Source organism: Zeugodacus cucurbitae, chromosome 2 (genome assembly GCF_028554725.1).
Source record: "Zeugodacus cucurbitae isolate PBARC_wt_2022May chromosome 2, idZeuCucr1.2, whole genome shotgun sequence".
NCBI lineage: Eukaryota > Metazoa > Arthropoda > Insecta > Diptera > Tephritidae > Zeugodacus > Zeugodacus cucurbitae.
The window spans coordinates 29,890,229-29,912,302 of NC_071667.1; the positions used below are offsets into that span (position 1 = coordinate 29,890,229).

The 22,074-nt window shown below is 35.1% G+C and overlaps 1 protein-coding gene across 4 annotated transcripts in view; it reads right to left on the minus strand.

Moving 5' to 3' along the window:
- LOC105213636 (chorion peroxidase) overlaps nt 1-22,074 on the minus strand; it is a 52,016-nt gene that overhangs the window by 27,778 nt on the left and 2,164 nt on the right. For 2 of the 4 annotated variants that reach the window (XM_054229293.1, XM_011186597.3), the window contains exon 1: nt 13,902-17,491. Coding sequence is in view for 2 of the 4 variants with exons in the window: in XM_011186595.3 (XP_011184897.2) it covers nt 20,834-20,903; nt 20,960-21,279; nt 21,342-21,500; nt 21,565-22,067 (1,052 nt within the window). In the remaining 2 variants the exon portion in view is untranslated. Of the gene's footprint in view, nt 1-13,901; nt 17,492-20,486; nt 20,904-20,959; nt 21,280-21,341; nt 21,501-21,564; nt 22,068-22,074 lie in introns of those variants that run through there. The other 2 variants (XM_011186595.3, XM_054229298.1) reach the window with 2 other exon arrangements.

Here is a 22,074-nt window from a genome sequence, read left to right on the forward strand (position 1 = left end):
GGATTGTCTTTACCTTTTCCAAGATTTTTTATGGACCCTGCCGACTTAGCGTGAATTTTTGAGTTTCAAAAACAGAGAAATATTAGCCAGAACTGATAAATAAAATGGATAAGCTCTAGTTTGTGTTTCTAAAGCTAATTTGGCAAAATTTCCCAATTTTATGTGATCCTCGTTAAAAAAGACGAATACCTTATGCCACTCAAATAATTGTGGAATAAAAAATGTATCACATCAATCTAAAGAAAATAAATTTCGGCTTCTAAATGGGGTAGACTGCATGGAAGTGGCTTTCAAAAAATATGTTCAATCAATTAACAGAAGTTTTCATAAAATACAAAATAATAGAATGCACATACAGCTCATTCCAAATATCATTCTAAATCGCATAAAATCGCACATGAAGATATATTTATATATATGTTTATTCATAGAATCTTAGTTTCTCTTTTAATGAAATATTTACGTAGCATGAACTATTTTGCAGTCATAAAGAAGTCACACATTCCAAAACTATCAATAATTTCATGCATATATATGTATGAATGTACAAAAAGATATAGTTACATATAGACAATTGTTGTCCGAAATCTGTTTTTATAACCGTTTGCAATATTCATAAACAAAACTTGATATTTGCAAAACGAATTGCCACAAATCTGTTAGATTGTTGAGCATTTATTGGTTTAATCACTTAACTTAATTTAGCAAATTAAGAGCGTTGACAATTGTGCGGCCCGTACTATCAGCATGCGATTAATTTAATTCCATTGAGGCGACAAAGTCGTTGGAAGCACTGAGAGATGGCCAGCACAATATTGATTGGTCCGAAATTTAAAATGTCAATTGACGGCAATTTTCACTGCCACACACACGTCGCACGGCGCGTTCAACCGCGAAAAGGCCACACACACACACCCGCAAATGACGCATTTTCTGCGGCGAATACCACGGCGAGGTGCTACGAGGGCGGATGCGAAACTTTGTATATCAAAGTGTTAATTGCAGCAACACGATCGGCGTGTTGGTTGCTTTTGCTCGCGGCCGTGGGGCGGTTCGACTCGTAGTTGTGGGTGCTGCTTGCTATCTGATATTTGCGTAGCGTGTGAATGCAATCAAGTCGATTCGATGAAAAATTGCTTTCGTTCTGAAACTACAACAAAGAAATAGTTATATGAGTTTATTTTTGAGTGTCTTACGTCTCGGAAACGTATTCTCAAAGTCAATAAATAATCTCTATGGAAAGTTAGCGATACAGGTACTAATTACCTAATTTAATAGTTGAAAATTGCGGTTAGCAGGTATTTGCATTAAAGAGTGCCTTATTCTATTTTTAGAAGATTATCAGTGTTAATAAAAATTTGTTATGAGCAAGATTATGTTCCGATTAAAATGTTTCATTATTTTGTTTTTTATCAATTCGGCTCTAAGTATAATTTAAAACTTTCTATAGAAACGAAATTTTTACCTTTTTTGAAAATGGCTTTTAACCCCGCTCACTACTTCCCCCTCACATCACAGACCAATATTTTTTTCTGTCAAAACGCTTAAGCAGTCCCAGCCAGACTCAATTCCAACATTCCAAATCACATTTTTCTTCATTACTCGTGAAATTGAAATCTTAAAAGAAAACAAGTAAGGAAGGGCTAAGTTCGGGTGCGACCGAACAATTTATACTCTCCCAAATTATTGATGTAATTTTATTAAGATAACACACAATTTGACCCATATAATCGGCATAAAGTCCAATAGAATAACGAAAATCATCATACAAGGTTTATGAGGGCTGAGGTAATTCCTGAACCAATTTCACTCATTTTCACTACCAACATACATTATATCCATGATTATAAGCTCACTTAATTTGGCTCAGATATTTCACATATTATGCGATATATGCGGAGTAAAGCCCACCGAAATTTTCAAAAACCTATAATTAGGTATATGCGAGCTAGGGGAAGTTACAACCCCTTTTAATAATTTTTGGAACAAAGACATACTTTCAGAAGAAAAAAGTCGTCTGAATTGAATTGAAATATCTGAGAGATTTACCGATATTTTCGGTGACCAACTTTGTTGCGAGAGTATACAAAACGTTTCACATAACTTAAAAAAATTAAAATTTTTGATATCATCAAAACCTCTTTGGGCATAAAAATAGACTCAAAGCGAAAACAGATGCTTAAACGCAGAAATATGATTATTATTATGTTTGCCCATATTTTTCTTAGTTCAAAATATTTATCCAAAACCAGGCCAGAAAATCACCTATACACCATACAAAGACCTATACACTGATTGAGATCAGATTTTCTCATTAAACCTTTAACCCTGTCATTTTTAAATATGCGAAAAATGAATACAGAGAAACGTTGCAACTCCCACAGTCTTATGTTGAAGTTTGAATGTTGCAAAGTTACATTTTACATAACGGTTCAAATGAATTAAATTTAATATGTATAAAGATAAACATTAATCCCATTAGAAATTAATGAAATACACAAAAAAGAAGAAAGTCGATTATTGATGACGCTCACTGCAAACTCTAGAAGATACATGCATAGATAACAAATGTAATTATTCACTGGTTTGATTTTATATAACGGGTGATTTTTTTGAGGTTAGGATTTTCATGCATTAGTATTTGACAGATCACGTGGGATTTCAGACATGGTGTCAAAGAGAAAGATGCTCAGTATGCTTTGACATTTCATCATGAATAGACTTACTAACGAGCAACGCTTGCAAATCATTGAATTTTATTACCAAAATCAGTGTTCGGTTCGAAATTTTTTATCGACAAATTTTGTTCAGCGATGAGGCTCATTTCTGGTTGAATGGCTACGTAAATAAGCAAAATTGCCGCATTTGGGGTGAAGAGCAACCAGAAGCCGTTCAAGAACTGCCCATGCATCCCGAAAAATGCACTGTTTGGTGTGGTTTGTACGCTGGTGGAATCATTGGACCGTATTTTTTCAAAGATGCTGTTGGACGCAACGTTACGGTGAATGGCGATCGCTATCGTTCGATGCTAACAAACTTTTTGTTGCCAAAAATGGAAGAACTGAACTTGGTTGACATGTGGTTTCAACAAGATGGCGCTACATGCCACACAGCTCGCGATTCTATGGCCATTTTGAGGGAAAACTTCGGAGAACAATTCATCTCAAGAAATGGACCCGTAAGTTGGCCACCAAGATCATGCGATTTAACGCCTTTAGACTATTTTTTGTGGGGCTACGTCAAGTCTAAAGTCTACAGAAATAAGCCAGCAACTATTCCAGCTTTGGAAGACAACATTTCCGAAGAAATTCGGGCTATTCCGGCCGAAATGCTCGAAAAAGTTGCCCAAAATTGGACTTTCCGAATGGACCACCTAAGACGCAGCCGCGGTCAACATTTAAATGAAATTATCTTCAAAAAGTAAATGTCATGAACCAATCTAACGTTTCAAATAAAGAACCGATGAGATTTTGCAAATTTTATGCGTTTTTTTTTTTAAAAAGTTATCAAGCTCTTAAAAAATCACCCTTTATAACAGCGTTCCACCTTTTAATTGTTTTCTTCTATTTCCTGAACTTCAACCTAAAGCGTATTGATCCGTCTGAAAGGTGTGAAAATATACGATTATCTATGTATGTAACAATTCCCGATAAAATTTATCGACCCACGGTACGCGTGCACTATTCTGCATGCAACAAAAAGCTTTAAGCTGCAAACTATTTTTAACTTTACTTGAATTACAATACTAACTACAGTTACTGGGTATACTCGTCCGCATGCCGCATGCGTTACATTCGTGGATTGCATGTAGTTGAAGCTTGGTAATTCCACTGAAATTTACATAAAATAATGTCGAGAAGCCTTTCAATTACGGCATGATTTAAGCGGTAGTTAAGCGACTAAATCAGAGCGTTTGCAAAATATATAAACACGGGAATCTGTATAAAAGAATAGTGGAAAGAGCTATGTATATTATAGTATATCGTTTACATTAGAAAAAGTAACGAGAAAGTTGTTGCCGCGCTTGCAACACTTTTTAGGTAGAACCATGATATCTCATAAACTATTCCTTGAACTCAGTCTGACTCGATAATATTAATAAACACGCTATGTTTAAGCATTTCCTAATGCAATGCCCAGCATTTGCCCGACTGAGATTGAAACATCTTTTTCGCGAACTTAGCGAATTGGCTAGAATTGACATTAGCCGACTCAAGAAATTTGTAATATTATAGATTCCAAGCGCTTTGCCGAATCGTGGGGGTCTTTCTGATCCATTAGGAGTTTATTATAGGTATCACACAGGACAGTGTTTATAACTGTTCAAGTCAGATCTTCTGTAAATGCAGAGATCTGCCTTTTAACCTAACCTATGGCACATGATCAACTAACCCGCTAAACTACCTCCCCTCTTAAATGCCTTGCGAAGAACTCGGACAGCCACTTTTCACAAGCCTATTTTTGAGTTCAACTTTACACCACCAAGGGCGTTCGCCATGGACAGGAACAGGTGGTAATCACTTGGCGCTATGTCCGCACTATATGGTGGATGCAATAAAACTTCCCATCCGAGCTCCCGTGGCTTCTGACGAGTCATCAACGAAGTGTATGGTCAGGCGTGGTTCCTGGTAGAACACTACACCCTTTCTGTTGTCCAATTCTGGACGCTTCTGATCGACCGCCTGCTTCAAGCGGCCCAGTTATTCTCAGTAGATGGTATATGTAATGTGTGCTGTATGTAATATGTTCACAACTTCAGCTTGATTCACATAATCAAAATACTAACTTCGGTTAAATCTATTTCATCAGACATTTCCACGGATGCTTTCAAAATCTAGCTACTAATTCTACAAACCTAAGAGCGTTGTTCAGTTCGGTCCGAAAACGATCATTCCTTACCTCATTATTTATGTATTCATGCTTTTTAATTTATGCGGACAGGAGCGTTTACATGGGAATACAAGTATGTGCATAAATATTACTCGTGAAAGTAATAAAATGGACGAGTAAATAAACTGAATAAAAATTATATATTTTTTAATTTATTGACTTCAACATAAGTCTAGTCTAATATGAAATTACTGTTAAATTTCATATTTCGAAACACAGCAGCTATTCCACTTAAATGTGAAAATTCCACAGTAAAAATGTAATGGAATAAAGAAGGAATTTTGTACAGCCACTTGGCTATGAGGAATTATTGGTTTTAAAGATTCGCTGAAGTAAAAAATATGTAGTATGTTGAAGTGGATACTTAAAGCGCGTGTTGCATAAATTAAAACAGTCCCATTCAAAAATAGCCGCATTCTGTGCACATTTTTCCCGCGGAGATCCACTCCACATATTGATATATTGTAAATATTTATTAAATATTTTTAATACCCATAAATGTAACTATACGTACATATACAATAGTTCAGGAGGATCTGCAGACTCTGGAGACTGCAACTGGAAATTATCATTATCATCGTGATATCTTTTTATTGGATTAATTAAAAATTATGGTAATAGATTCGCCAGAAGTTTTGCTTATAAGTTTTAATTCTGTGAAAGTGTATATCAGAAACAAGAGCAAATAAGCTAATTAAAAGTTCATAGCATTAACAACAGTTTTTGTAATGGTGGCAAGGGCATAGAAGTAAATATATAAATATGTTTGCATGCAAAGTGTTAAGTACACAATTGATAAGAAAGCAACAAAGGGACAAATGAAAGCCAAACAAACATATTGACACACAAAGTTAAACAAATAATGCACATTTAATGAGTGTAAGAAGTGAATACTGAAAAATGTTGCACATAAACATATAAAGCGCTAATGGTGAGGATTACAAAACAAAAAGATGAATTAAATAGTCATCTCGACCTTTAGCAACAACAAGAACAGCGAATGATTCGGACGCCTTAAAAATTAAAACAGCTTGCATTGCATATTTGAACTGCTTTACAGCAGGTTAGTTAGATTGAAGGTTGAAGCTTCTCAAATTTCTCCCTTTCCTTTTTGACATTTGGGATTCCATGTATGTATGTAGATCTGGTTTTCTCAGTTCCTTTACTTCTGGTTTTTAATAAGTGTGTACAGTGTAAAGCATCCAAAATGCATTCAAGTTTCGTTTAGAATCTCACCAGCTGATATCTCAAGGACAAAGATATATGGTAGCTAGGGGAATTAAGTAGCCGATTTTACCAATTTTTGCAACAGTGGTGCATTGTTAGAAGAAATCTAAATTTCTGTAATATATATGAGAGATTTACCGATATTTTTTTTTTAATTTGAGGTCCTCACTTTCGGTGACAAGGGAAACAGTTATAGTCTGATTTCGACAATTTTTAAATGAGTGATACCCTACATGGATCCACGGAGGGTAGGGGGTGGGGTTTGTGTTTTGGTGTTACAACACCCCTAAAATCAGAGACAAATATATGTTTGTTAATATGGATTTGGAATGAGGTTATTGATCAAAAAAATCACATCAAATTATAAGCAATTACAATAAATTACAAGATTTTTGTTGTTATTCATATAATTTGAACTTTCTCTACATTTGTACAAGCAGTATCGCTGAAGCTCAGTGATTAATTGAGGATTACACGGGATCTCACATTCCATGTTATATTTTCCTTGGTTTTTGAAAGAATTCTTCTAGTATTTCATCAACTGACAGATCAATGTCCCTATGAATATTCATTGACGCTAGACCATTAAGCCTATCTTGACCTGTCATATTTCGTAAATAGGTTTTAATTCTCTTTAAACTTGAAAAACTTCTTTCCGGTGATGATATTGAAACAGACAATAACGCCAATATGCGTAAAATCTTGAAAACATTCCCAAAAGACGTTTTGTTCACTGCTTCTAAAGCTTCGAGAGCATGGGAAAAAAAACGTGTCCTATAATAACTGAATTTTCGCGAGGGAACTGCTATATTAAAAATACGTTGAGTAATAAAACTTTTCGTAAAAACATCTCCCCCCCCCAAAAATTTTTCTGGATCCGCCACTGCCCTACACCCAATGCAGTATTTGTACAATACATATAATGTCATTTTGATATGTGCATTGGTTCCTGATGAAAACCGATTTCGTCAATTTTTCATCCGTAATATTAAAGTGCTAAAAAATAGTATGTGCCGAATTTGATTAAAATTGAGCAAGTAGTTCCTGACATATTGTTTTTGATCCATTAGCGTACGACGCTCCGTTCAAATTCAATTTTTGATGTCAATCTGAGTGCAGCTCTAAGATATCTCAATTTTTACTCAAGTTATGGCTTGCACGGACAGACAGACATCCGGATTTCAACTCGTCTCGTCATCTTGATAATTTTCTCATTCACTTTACAATATGTTCGAAATAAGCCAAACTAACTCAGGTTACATACTAATAGCCAGATGGCATAATGTTAATCGAAATATTCTCACTTAATAGAATTGCGGCAAATTCTATTTACATAGATATATGCAATATAAACTCAATCAAAGGGACTATATGTAATATAAGTAAATAGTCAATCAGATTGACAAAAACTATTATACCATTATAATAGATATACCGCTTGTGCATATTGGGACTAGATCAAGATCTATACTAAAAAACCAGCATAAAAATACAAAATCATTATGTATTGGACGTAAGGGCTGGGGTACTTCGTATCCAAAATTATCCGTTCACTTAATTTTGCTGAGATATCTTACATATTACCGATATATGTATACGATTTAAAGCCTTACGGATGTTTGAAAACTTCATATATATGAAAGGTGGGGAAGTATTAACCCGATTTTATACATTTTCAGCACCAGAGATTAATACAATAAGGAAAATATGAGGTTCTCATTTTTGGTATCTGAGGTGATTTAGATGAGCTTTATCAAACCTCCAGTGTAGTATTTTTGCAAAGTTTAATACAAATGTCTTCATTGATGCTTAATTTATACAAGCTTATTTTGAAGTATAAGAATCAGATGGAATTTTAAATTGTATAATTGTATATACATATATTATATTTTGTACCAAATTTGACTGAAATTGGTCGATACTTCCACTTGATGTATATGATTTTTGACCCAAATTGGCAAGTTCATCATCCAATTTTAATATTTAAAGTGCAGCTTTTCGTACCATCTTAACTGACTCAACTTTGCGTTTTTTGTTAGCATTTTTACTAGTTGTCAACATAACCTTTGCGTGGGATGTGGGCGTGATTTTTATTCGATTTCATTGACGTTCATACTATATAATTAGGAAGTAAATAAAAATGTCTCCAATAAGTTTGATTTATATAGCCTACTTAATTTGTTTCCTTACAGCATTTTGTGGACGTGGAGCAAAGGTCCGATTTCACCCATCTGCAATACTATAAATCCTTCGGAGCTGACAAAAACTTAGAGTTCCCCCCCATATCTTAAATGACAACAAGGTTCACATCGCAAATGGAAGAAGAAGCTTGAGAAAGCATCTACCAAATGTATTAGCACCAGTTGTTTAAGTAATGATCCGTTCCACGTGAACTTGACTCTTACTTATTAAATTTTAACACGATTAACATATAAGCCATTTATTATGGCAATAAATCAATCCAAAAATTTTTTATTTTATATTGATATCTTCATATGTTAAATTTATAGTTATTTATATTCATTAATTCAGATCCAGATTTTCTACATTTTCCAGCAATACTTTCCCCATAAATTAAAATATTTTAAGAGAATGTTAATCAACTACACCCACTAAAAAGCTTTCGAGCTGAATTCAATGTTTATAATAATAATGAAAAAACTATTTTCGATTCATTTAGATCAATAATAAATATGCACATATGCTCTTATACGATACTATATACTATGATGGTACTATATATGCATTTTAATATATAGTGAAAAGCTCGACTGAGGGTGAGAATATCAATGATAAATCTAGTAAACATATATATGCATAAATGCTGCTTGCGTTTAACTATTAGAAAGTTGCCGTCTCCCACGGCGAGTATCAACAATCTAATAACAACTTTTAACTTCATTCGTAGAATGTGCTTACAAAGTGTCGATGATTGCAAAATGATGTGAAAAACATGCCAGATCACTTCTCGTGGAATTCAAAGTTAGTAAGCGACCCTTGGGCAATATTTTAATACATAACCAAAATCAACGTCGGCATTAGTAGAGGTATAAAAATAAACACAAACATCGCTCCAAATATAAAATAACTATTTTTCATAAATGGTCGAAACGGTTCAAATTTTATCCTAACATCCGCATAATAAATATATAGACAATATTATTTTCTAAAAATAATATACAGATATATGGATTCAGCTTTTTTCAAATTCTCCCAATTCATATTTAAAGATGTCTAGCATTTTCCAAGTAGATCTTAAAGTAGACTCTAGAATTCTACAAACATTATTCTATTAGTTTAATTGTGAATCTTAATTTATTCCTGTCCAACCCGCTATAATAACTTTTTTTACTTCCATAATAAATTGTACAATTTGTTGAATAGTACAACTTCTGGAAGACTTGGAGTCACCCAAACGAATTACGTTAATCCGATACTTTCAACTCATAATTACATGTGTTTGTGTATGAGGATATCTCAATTGTTCCTACATATGTACATATCTGCTTGAACTATTTACTATTATACTTTTACTTTGAGCCTATGAACCTAAGGTGAGAACTTATGCATCTATTGATACCCGTAGATTCACACACACGCAATTAATATAAATACATATGTATATACATACATATTTTCTTATGGTATTATACATATGTATACTCTATAGAGATTATGGAATATTAAGTTCATTCCAACAATAAACCGCTATGCACCAGATAAATGTCTGTATTGGTAATTTAGCGCGTTTCTTGCTCGATTCGTCTTCATTTTGACTCGCGGTAAGTCCATCTATAATCAAAAGCAGCAAAGGCTCATTTACCGCGCGTCGACAAAATGATTCACGAAATCATTTTCGACTGATAATATTGTATATATACTTTAAGCGCATTATGTCGAAAACCCCAAACATGCAATAATGTTTTCCTATTATTTTAATAACATGCATTTACATGATTAATTAAAACAAAAATTCCACGCAACTGAATCGCCTTAAAATTGATAATTCAGATAGAAGGTAAATGAACAAGGGAGACACAATAGTAAGATTCTGAGTACCCAAGCAAGAAAAAACCATTTTTAACGTTTTAAACCGCTGGAAAACACTACAGTCTAAGAAATAGTAGAAATAGAGGGCTTAAACAGGAGAACCTGTACCGCAGTTTTCACCGTTTTTTGGGATTCACAAGGTCTGATGTACATCGATCGGTGAACTAGGCTACTAAATTTCAAACAAATCACTCGCCAACACTAGAGGTTACTTTGCAAACCTCCATAAAACGTGTTTTCACACGAGATAAGAAGTTGGATCAAGTGTATCGAGCTATGAAAATACTATGTTCAGAAAGGGAAGGTGATTTTTACAACGATTTGGTACATGGCGAGAGCCATGAATTCATAAGACTTCAAATTCAAGTATGACAAATTGTCATAGCTGCTTAATATAAATTAGAAACCGATCAGAATAAGATTAAAATTCGGTAATATTTGCGTTTGTGCACTAATTCCGTTTGTTGTCAATCACGCATACAAAATCTCAACTGACGACGAGGAAGATTTGAATTAATAATAGCAAACAATTATTTGTCTCATTAAGCGCTTGATAAAGCTAATTGCTTTGAATTGTAAAATGTATGTTATCAAATGGCTATGATTTGTTTACTATCTGTCAATTTTTAGTGATTGTTGCCAGTCTCCTTCAACACTACCGTGATACAGCTATACATCATCTACAGTATAAGACTCAGAGTTACCAACTACACATAAAGTATGACCTATAAAATTCGCGTACGATACTCTTATGTTTTTTAAGACTTAACTACAATATAAAACGAAATTAAAATTATTAAAAATCTTTAAAATCTATTTTAGAGCGGCGTATCATTTTGTAAATGTGTCAGTCTCAAAAATTACTCTTATTAACAACAACTCATTATTAATTGAAACTAACCGAAAAAACCGCTTGCAACGAAATGGCAACACTGTCGTGTCGATGAAAGATTTCAAGCTGACCCTTATGTTATGTATTGTCTGATTATAGCTGATAAGCGCTTCGTTTCAATGCATCACAATGCGTGGTAAATTTCAATTTGTTTCTCTCATTAATCTCCGGTGTATTTATATTTTAAATCTTTATTGTATTTAAAGCAACTTAATGAAAGCAGAGTTAAATATCAATAAATCGAATATTTACTTATGCACCGGTTCATAACGAAATATCTCTATCTCTATGGCTCTAAATGACTTTCTTAAAAAAAAAATAAGTTTTTGCACGTAGGCCACAATCCAAAAAAACCCTTTCGCATCAACTTGAACTAAAGTATGGAACGACTTGGCGCATTTTACGTTGAGATCTTAAATTTTGTTTCAGGCACCTCGAAAAAAAGTTGTTGTGCGGTGACCAGCCTACAGCATCACTGGATCATCCGAAACCAAAACATCAAAATGCTTTCTTTAGTTTATTAGTTTATCTTCCAATTGACGTCGAGTTTGTTTTAATTTTTCAATTTTTCAATTTTTGGTACCATTTTCAAGCCAAAATGACCATTTTAGACGAAAAAATCGACCTATTTGTTATTGTAAAATTGTTAGTAATTAAAATTTTTGGAAAAACTCGACGTCATTCGAGAGCTATATATATATGTAGAATATTTGTTCAAAATTTCAAAACGATCGATGTAGTAGTTTTTTCTGTAGGCTGGTCACCGACTTTAAAAATGACATATTTGGGAAAATCGATTCAAAGTTTTGTACACTCAGCGCAGATAGCTGGAGGTACCGTTATTCAACCTTCTGTAACTTCGTTAGTTTTTTTCCGAATAACCTAAAACTTTAACACAATATTCTTGAAATGTTGATGGTTCAAAAAAAAAAATAAAAAAAAAAAATGAAAAACAAAAGTTGTCAAACCTAAACCTTATGAAGATTGTCATTGGATTACTGGTCCGTGGCTTGCGTGGGAATTTTAATTTCCAACTGGCCAACCGCAGCTGACTTCTCACTTCAAGGCGTAGGCGCCTGATTGGAAGCACCTCCACAAAAGAGTACTTTCACATTATGCACAAGTAAAGACCGAGTTGTGTATTAGTAATTGCATGGTTATTTGCCAAATTTTACGGAGCACTGTTTTTAAGGGGTGATTCATTTCGAGGTTCCCTACCTTAAAAAACTTACAATTTAATAGGCAATGTTTCTTATTACTCGATAGAACATTATTTGGCATTTATTTCGATTGGTAACTGACGAGCCAAGTCGTTCCATATGTCAGTCGAAGTTGTTGCGAACGGCTATACGGCCTTCGTGTATACTCTCAGCTACGGCTGCTATATTTTCTTCACTGTGGTCGAATATTACAATATTTTGTTTATTGGAGAGTTTTGCTGCGGAGTACGTAATAGTATTGAGTTTACAACGGTATATCTTGAAAATAATTCTAGTAACATCGAAATAGTCTACATAAAACTATATTGATACCGATTGGTAACCCCACATTCGACTTACATGTGTATATGGCGCTTTCTCTGAAGTTTTCCGATATCGTACGATCTAAATTACAACTTCTTGATAATAGAGGGAGTAGTGCTTTCAAGCTTGAAAATATTCCCCGAATATTTTTGAATGAATGCCATGAAAATTCCTTGGAAAGAAATTAAATTATCTATACTACTATTATAAAGAAGAAAGATTTGTATGTATGTTTGTAATGAATAAACTCAAAAACTAATGTGCCGATTTCAAAAATTCTTACACCATTGGAAAGCTCAATTCACCCCGAGTTATATAGGCTATATTTGTTGCTAGAATCTCAACTTTCTGGAAATAGTTCCCAGGTGAAGGTATCAAAAAGATCTGAAAAATCTGAAACTGAAAATCGTCTTGCAAGTCATTCTCTTCGCATCGCAATCGCGTGCCAACGAGTCGAGTAAAGAGCGCTCGCAGCTGCTTGCTGAACAAAATTTCAGCGCCAAGTACGCGCTTGAGAGTCGAGTACGGAGCGTGTGCAGCGGCTTGAAGAACAAAATATTAGAAATATACATGGTCGCACTAGGGGGTATTCAGAGAGGAAGACAACGGACACCAAAGACTAGAGGTCGTAATCAAGTTTTCGCTCATTGCAAATATAATATAATTTCATACTTTTTTAAAATGAACCCACGCAAGTAACGGGAAGGTACATACATATGCATATATGGAAGAGTGCGAAGCCGGAGCGGTCTGCTAGCTATATAAAATAAAAATTGCAAGATTTTCAAATTTTAAATCAAAAGTTGCTTTGTTGATAATAAATTTAAACAATTAGCGAAAAAACGAAATCAAATGTTTTAATAATTGTTATAATTGCCTTTTTTTATATTTTTCTATATAATCGTATAATAAATCACATCCTTTATCCTAATAATAAATTTGCGAAATCACCATTAAATTGTTCAAGGTGTGTGAACGTTTGTGTTTTTTTTTTATAAAATGTGTTTTTAAAAAGTTCAAAAAGTATATATTCTGAAAAGTGCTTTCCAATTGTAATTTTTTTAATCGTAGGAAAATAATTTTGCACGACTATTATTGCTTACATTAGATCACATAATATTGCCACTTAAGGGTTCCTCTTCTGTTGAAGTCACTCAAAATATTTATATTAAGCAAACTGAATTGTTATGTAATGTACATATGTGTTTTTATATGCCGGTGACTTTTAATTAGCAATAAGTTTATAAATATTTGCTTTTTTACTCAAAACTAGGCATATAGATGAAAATACTTTGCTGTTTTGATAAACCGAAACTTACCGAAGAATCCAGAAGTGACTTCGATGCCTTCTACAGCTAAATAAACTCGTATTCTAATTAACACCTATTCCAAACTGTTTGCAAACAAATACTTATAAAACACTTAATTAATTATCCAATTTGTAGAGCAATGGCTTCCGTACAAACACACGCTCCACTTTCATGTGGGCATTTCACTTTTTAAGCATTCTTAAATGTGTGTTTATGTATACAAGTGTGGATGGAACACATACAGACACAGAAATTTGTATATTTTGATTTTGATTTTCATTATCTATTGGCGAATAATTTTAATATTTTACTTGCGGATTTTTTTCGTTTGGCGCCAAAGCTAATGAACTCTCAAGTACACACACTTTTATTTCACAACAAATATATTTACATTCATACGTAAATTCGGCACTCAATGCTCGAATAATTGTGTGTATGTTTGTTTTTCATTTCCGCTTTCACTCAGAATTTTCTTTTTCAAGCAATTAAGCGTTGCATGCTGACCGCGCGAAACACTTGTTGGATCGCGCTGATTTCGAAACAAATACCGTTGGCATGCACTCAACAAGCGAAACACCACACAACACTGTTAGCCACCCACGAGGCGAATGAGTAACTACCACGAGCGTCCACACTGAACTGCTCGAGCTAACAATCACAACCGTTCGCCGCCGAAGCCGAAATGCCAATGAGTTGCCGACGCAGGAAAGTGTTCGTAGACGCTCGCATTGGCTAATAGAACGCACTTCGTTGTTGTGTTGATTGTTTACAATAATTGTAGTGCTTCGTTCGGTCGTTGCTACTGCTGCTGGGTGTATCGTATTGCGATAAGCGGCGAGTCTGGGGAGAAATTTGCTGGTGGGAGCGCAGTGGGTTGGGATGAGCAAAAGCTCAGCGGCAGCAGCTTTAGGATGCACTTGTTGCATGCACTTACAGAGCCGAATTCATAGGGTACTTGACTTTCCTGGGCGCTAACAGATTGGTGTGTGCACTCGGGTGGGAGTAATACACACACACACACACACCTGTAGTAATCACGCACCATGAACATCTGGCAACAAATTGGAAGAGTTCAATGAATGTCGAACAGTATGATGACCGTAAGCGCGTAACCGCGACCTTCCTGTCACACACACGCACACACACACGAATGTAGCCCGTGCATGCCTATGTAGGTTTGTCTGAGGCTATTTTTGATATGATAACTTCATTAGGGAGATTTTAACTGAAAAATGACGGGTAAAAGCTTTTCAATGGAGCAGGAACAGTAGTGTAGGTGTATGCAGCCTTGTTGCGCACGACCGAAATAACCTGCCTTAACACCTGGCAAATATACATATAGACTTCTGTAAAAATATTTGTGCATACATGCAAACATATAAGCTCTGCTAGTTTTGAAAAAAAAACGGCCGTTGTTGCAAACCGTTACCTTGATAAGGTTACAGCGAAGCTGCCCCAGCGGCAGTGAGCCCAGAAAAAATCATTAAAATTCGTGAAATTTGGTTGGACGGTCATAAACTGAAATTGAGTAAGGTAGTTAACATCATTAGCATCTCAAAGTGCAGGTCAAATATTTTAAAAATACATAGTTTCTATTAAAAAGGCTTTGCGCGTTGTGGTTGCTATGTTTTCGAACATTGCTCAAAGCTCCGACTGATTCAGCTAGCGAGTCGACCGATATTCGCCAGTATGAACTCCAGCAGTTATTTCCTAGGTAATTTTGGTTTCACTAAAATTAGGAAGTGGATGGAAATAATCTCCTGTTCTGAAGACCGCGAAACCGCCCACATGTATCGAAATGTTGGATGACTCTGAAGAATAAAGCATTACATTCATTAAAAAATCGTTTCTTTATTATTTATTAGTATAAAATCTTTTCAACCCATGTAGTTTATATGTGTAAACCAGTTATAAATCCATATTACATGTTACACAAAGGAAGAGCTGTTATTATACTCTCGCAACAAAGTTGCTGGCGAAAACCGAAAACCTATAAGTGTCTTAATTAAACCATAAATAAGGTTATGAAACTAGTATTTGGTACAGAGGATCATACTACGGAGAAGCATATTTGGATGTAATTTTTTTGAAAAGTAAACCCTGAATGGGTTTTTGGTATATATCCCGCAAATCAAACTTTCTGCTGTCACTTCCCATACGTACCCGATCATACACCATAAAAATAGGTGAAATCGGATAATAACCACGCCCATCTCCCATACAAAGGTTATGTTGAAAATTACTAAAAGTGCGTTAACTCACTAACGAAAAACATCAGAAACACTAAATTTTACAGAAGAAATGGCAGAATGAAAGTACACTCAGATTAAAAATAAATGTAAAATGGGCGTCGCGTTGTCTACTTAAGGGTCAAAAACCATATCTCAGGAACTACTCTACCGATTTCAATGAAATTCGGTTTATAATATTTTCTTGACACCGTGATGACACGAATGATGACACGAAAATGGGTGAAATCGGTTCCCAATCACGACTACTTTCCATTTAACTCAATTTTGAATTTCATCTGATTCCTTCACTTTATAATGTATACATAAAGAACCGATGAAGATAGCGGAATAAAACTGTACACAAATACTGTAATCATCTGTGGCTTCAATTATGGAAAAATTTTCGAGATCGGACTATATAACTTTTCAATCGGAGATGAAGACCGGATATCGAATATGAAGACCTCAGCGCTTAAGGGTAATTTTTCACCGAAAATATCCGTAAATCTCTCAGGGATTTTAATTTAATTCAGAGGGAATCTTTTTCTTCTAATAATTTGTCTCTGTACCAAAAATGGTTAAAATCGGGTTATAAATTCCCCTACCTCTCATATAGCTAATTATAGGATTTTCAAAAATTCGATGGGCTTAATAGCTTATAAATCGGTTTATATATGAAATATCTTAGCCAAATTAAGTGAGCATATAATCTTAAATATAATGTATGTTGGTGGTGAAAATGAGTGAATTTGGTTCAGGAATTACCTCAGGGTATATACTATATATGATGATTTTCGTTTTTATACTCTCGCAACAAATGTTGCTAAAGAGAGTATTATAGTTTTGTTCACATAACGGTTGTTTGTAACACCCAAAACTAAACGAGTTAGATATAGGGTTATATATACCAAAGTGATCAGGGTGAAGAGTGGAGTTCAAATCCGAATGTCTGTCTGTCCGTCCGTCCGTCCGTCCGTCCGTGCGTCCGTCTGTGCAAGCTGTAACTTGAGTAAAAATTAAGATATCTTGATGAAACTTGGCACACTTATTTCTTGGCACCATAGAAAGGTTGCTTTCGAAAATGAGCCACAAAATGGCGAAAACCGAAAAGACATAAAGTGCCATAACTAAGCCATAAATAAAGCTATGGAAATAAAATTTGGTATGAAGGATCGCACTATAAAGGGGCATATTTGGATGTAACTTTTTTGGGGAAGTGGGCGTGGCCCCGCCCCCTACTAAGTTTTTTGTACATATCTCGCAAACCAATAGAGCTATATAAACCAAACTTTCGTCAGTCGTTTTTTTTAGCCACTTCCTAATACAGTCCAAAAATGAAAGAAATCGGATCATAACCACGCCCACCTCCCATACAAAAGTTAAGTTGAAAATTACTAAAAGTGGGTTAACTCACTAACGAAAAACGTCAGAAACACTAAATTTCACAGAAGAAATGGCAGATGAAAGCTGCACTCAGATTTTTTTACAAAATGGAAAATGGGCGTGGCGTCGCCCACTTATGGGTCAAGAACCATATCTCAGGAACTACTCGACCGATTTCAATGAAACTTGGTTTGTAATAGTTTCCTTACATCCCACTGATATGTTGTGAAAATAGGCCAAATCGCTTCACAACCACGCCTACTTCCTATATACCAAAACTTTGAAGACAATCTGAATCGTTTACTTCACAATATATAAAGTAAGTACAAGTGAAGATATCGATGCAGAACTTTGCACAAATACTATGTTAATAGTGTGGCAGCCCCATTCTAAAAATCGCCGAAATCGGACCATAGGTTTTTAAGGCCCCATATATCGAACACGAGGACCTCGGTGCTTCTAACCTAATATTATGGTTTCCAACTTTCAATGGACTTTATACAATATATATGACGAATATGTGGGTCAAATAGTGTATTATATAATATAAATAAAGTTATATATATAAATTGCGAGAGTATAAAATGTTCGGTTACACCCGAACTTAGCCCTTCCTTACTTGTTCTATTGGACTTTATGCCGAATATATGGGTTGAATTGTGTGTTATTTTAATAAACTTATTTTATATTATATTTATTTTTTTTATTTAAGCAATCCTTTGCAAATTAATTTTTCGTCTTTGTTTTGGTGTTTGTAATTCTTTAATATCCATAAACTATAATAGATAATAAAATAAATAACTAAAAGTTATCAAATTATATTTCGTTCTTGTTATAAATTCGAAATGTTCTGAATTCCAAGCGGAGCTACTTACATATGTACATATGTATGTATATTATATTTTATCAAGATATGTAAATGTACAAGAATTTATGTGGGATATTTAATATTGGTCAAACGACGTTGATGAACGACATTCAGTATTATGTGCAAACAAATATTCGAATATTATATTATATGTATAGTATATGTACTAATGTATATTTCCATGTAATTTTAATGTGTTGTTGTATGCGCTTCTAAGCAAATTGCTGTGAAAGAATATTATACAATAGTATTGGCGTATTGCTTACCTACAGGTTCTTTGTAAAATAATTAAATAAAAGGAGTACAGTTCATTTCGTTTCAAGGAAAAAAATTTCGAGAATTTTTCGATAACATTTTTAAGAACGATTATTTTTTCTACTCAAAATAATCCTCGGCGATATCTTAACAGCAACATTATCTTGACATTTAAAAACAGGAAAAAGGAAGAGCAGATAAGGAGGACAAAGGGGACGCCCATCTAACACCCCTCTCCCTTTTTTGGACGACACTGTCGAAACAGAACGTTTCCCAGGCCTACCGTTGGATGACATAGACGGCCACTAGATTTATACTTTACGTTTCAACAGGGGTGGATAATCATTAAAACAACAACAATGTGGACGCAGAAAAATTATACAACAGTTTTTCTTACATTTTTTAGTCGGTTATCCCGAGCATTTGACGAACATAAAAACATTATTATTTTGATAATGTCGACCGAAAGTTTCGAGCGTCCACGGTCCACGGCGTCGTCTCAGAACATTTTTGGGAGCATGCTGGAAAGGTTATTGCTTTTAAAGGTTTCAAATGTTACAGATATCTTTCCAACGGTTTGAGTTTCTCTCCGAATTTTGTTGATATTGCCTGTGTAGAGCAAAATATTTCAAAATTGAAGCTTATCAAGACGCCCCGGACGTCATTCCATCTAAAGCCGGCTCTGCCTCATTCGGGGTGCCTGTATGGCCAGTATGGAAATCCAGCCGCTGAGCCAACATCAAGCCTTATTATTTAATATCACCATCATTTCTGTTTGTTTTGAAAAATAATATTTCAATATCTCCCAAAGTTTCGGATTATCCGTTTTATTTTTCCAATATACAAAATATTCGTCACTCAATATAAAACCTTACGAAAGTAGCGCCCTTTCATAGAAACGAAGCGAACTTTTCATTAACGGGCAGTGCATTGAGTGTTGGGGAATTTAGATCCAAAACTAGATGATATTGTATCATAACTTCCTCTAGCCTCTAGTGAACAAATTTCTTTTAAGCTTTTGCAAATACATTGATATATGCGTTACATTCTTAGGACGATTTCAATTGTAGCCCATGTTTTTGGTCATTTCGGATCGTTCCTTTTTCAAATATTTGTTTCCAGCAAATAAGTAAGAAGTGTCAACTCAATGTCTTCATCAGAAACAGATAATATATATGTATATATATATATTTGGAACCGCTTACGCGATCATAGCCGTATCCATCAGAGCGCCCCATTAATTTCTTCTTCTTGCTTTCTGGCGCCAACTGGAAACACCAAGTGAAGCCAGGTCACTTTCCACTTGGTCTCTCCATTGGAGTGGAGGCCGTCCTCTTCCGCGGCTTCCTCCAGCGCGTACTGCTTCGAAGACTTTCAGAGCTGGAGTGTGAAACAGATAATAGAAAGAGAAAATTGCCATGTTGTGTCCAAATATTTGACACATTGATCAGTTGGAAGATATTTTTTCTCTTTTCCATGTACGCAGCTATTTTCTAATTGGTTTCCCATTGGGAATTCTGACTTCTCTGCACTCTTTGGCCAATTCGCACAAGTCTGATAATTGAATTTTTATTCCTGCTTAACAAATATAACGATCGCCAACATTCCGATAGAAATATGATATGCCAACAAAATAGTCACAGATTATGTCTTCCCAAATTGATTAATAGATTATCGTCGCATCAAATTGACATAAGCTATTATTATACAAGCCATTAGACACACATACATACAGACACATATTTGAATTTTCAATTGTTGGAAATTTTTGCTAATAATAAGTGTTATACACTCGTAGCTTGGTGACTTTGCAAATTAAGTGAAACGCAAAAAGTACACAAATTAAACATACATATGTACAGTTATAGATACTTATGTGGCACCTACTAATGGTTGTTTATATATTTTATCTTCACCAATACGTCTATTAAATAATTAAGCAATAGCTATGTACATATATGCATATATGTATACCTCAAACGACAGAGAAGGGTCTATTTGGTTTCAACATCAACTAATTATATAGTTTAACTTGAAATCAAAATTTTGGCATTTTTACGGCTTTTGAAGGATTTTATTAGCTCACACACTTTTTTGTTTTTTTTTCAGATATTTTTAACATTAAACATTTTTCACTCGATTCACAGAATCAACAAAATAAAATAGACAAACATAACGAAACACAAATGGAATTCCAACTTCGCTTAACGCATGAGCCAGACTTTTAAATTGATAATGGGTATTTTAGCGCTGTTGCAGCGCACCGGTAGATTGCTGTTGGCAAAAGCACAGAGGTGAATTTGATCAACATACAAATTAACGAAACTTACTTTGGAAAATCGGCCTGTACAAATGCAGACGGCGGCACCTCCATCAAAGTCAAATGATCCGCATTGTCGCAGATTAGACGCGCCATGGTCGTCTTACGTATCTCATGGAGTTGATCCAACGTAAAGGCGCCGGGATTCACATCTTTGCTATACTCGTAGAAGTAGCGGTCGCCATGTTTGAAACGCGAGAATTGATCGGCGATGATTTCGGAGAAGGTGCTGCCAACAACTGCATCGTTTATTGGGTTTTCAAGCAGGCCGCCCACCCAGAGGTCAATGTCGTCTGGATGTTTGTAAACCTCAGCGAGTTTGTTACCAATCTGTAAAATTGTTTGAGAAAATACATATTTGTACAAATGTGTAGTAATAAGAAAAAAAATACCTCTTTGGGCAATTCCTGGAAAGAGCTCAGTTTCCTGTGTCCCATAACTTCCAAGTAGTCGTTATAACCTCGTAGTCCTTGATCCCGACCACGCTGTATATTAAAAGCGGCCAAATCCAAACCAAACGGATTATGGCCACGAAACAGAAAGCGGCTTAGCTGTAAATTTATATATTGAATATTGGATGAAGGCATGGTAACATGTACTACTCAAGCAACTCACGCCGTGTGTCATAAAGTTGTCCGCCTTTTGCATCGGTTGTGTATATAAAGTCCGCAGCATGTCATCATAGAAGGTACGCACACGCATACGTGACGGATTGAACATTACATCGGGAATGTTGATGGTTTCGTCCACCTTATTGCCGCGCTTGTGTATATGAAACTTTCCATCAACCGTAGAATGACCCATGCGAAAAGCTGCGCCCGTAAACTCATTTGTTATAGCTGGATTCACCTCATCACTATAACCCTTGGCATGGCCGTGATGCTGGGGCACCAGACGGAATCTCTTCATTTGCAATGGCCCAATCACAGCCGGTAGGTACTCATTGTAGACGATGTGCTGGAGTTCAGCAATGACTATGCGCCGCGCTTCCTGGAAGAGTGTTTCATCGTTTAAATGGGGGTTTAGTCGAGCCAGCTCTCCAGCAATACGATTGTGTTCACGCGCAAAGATAACATGCAGCGTAATAAGCGATATGATTTGGTTGGTACGACCATCACCTATAGA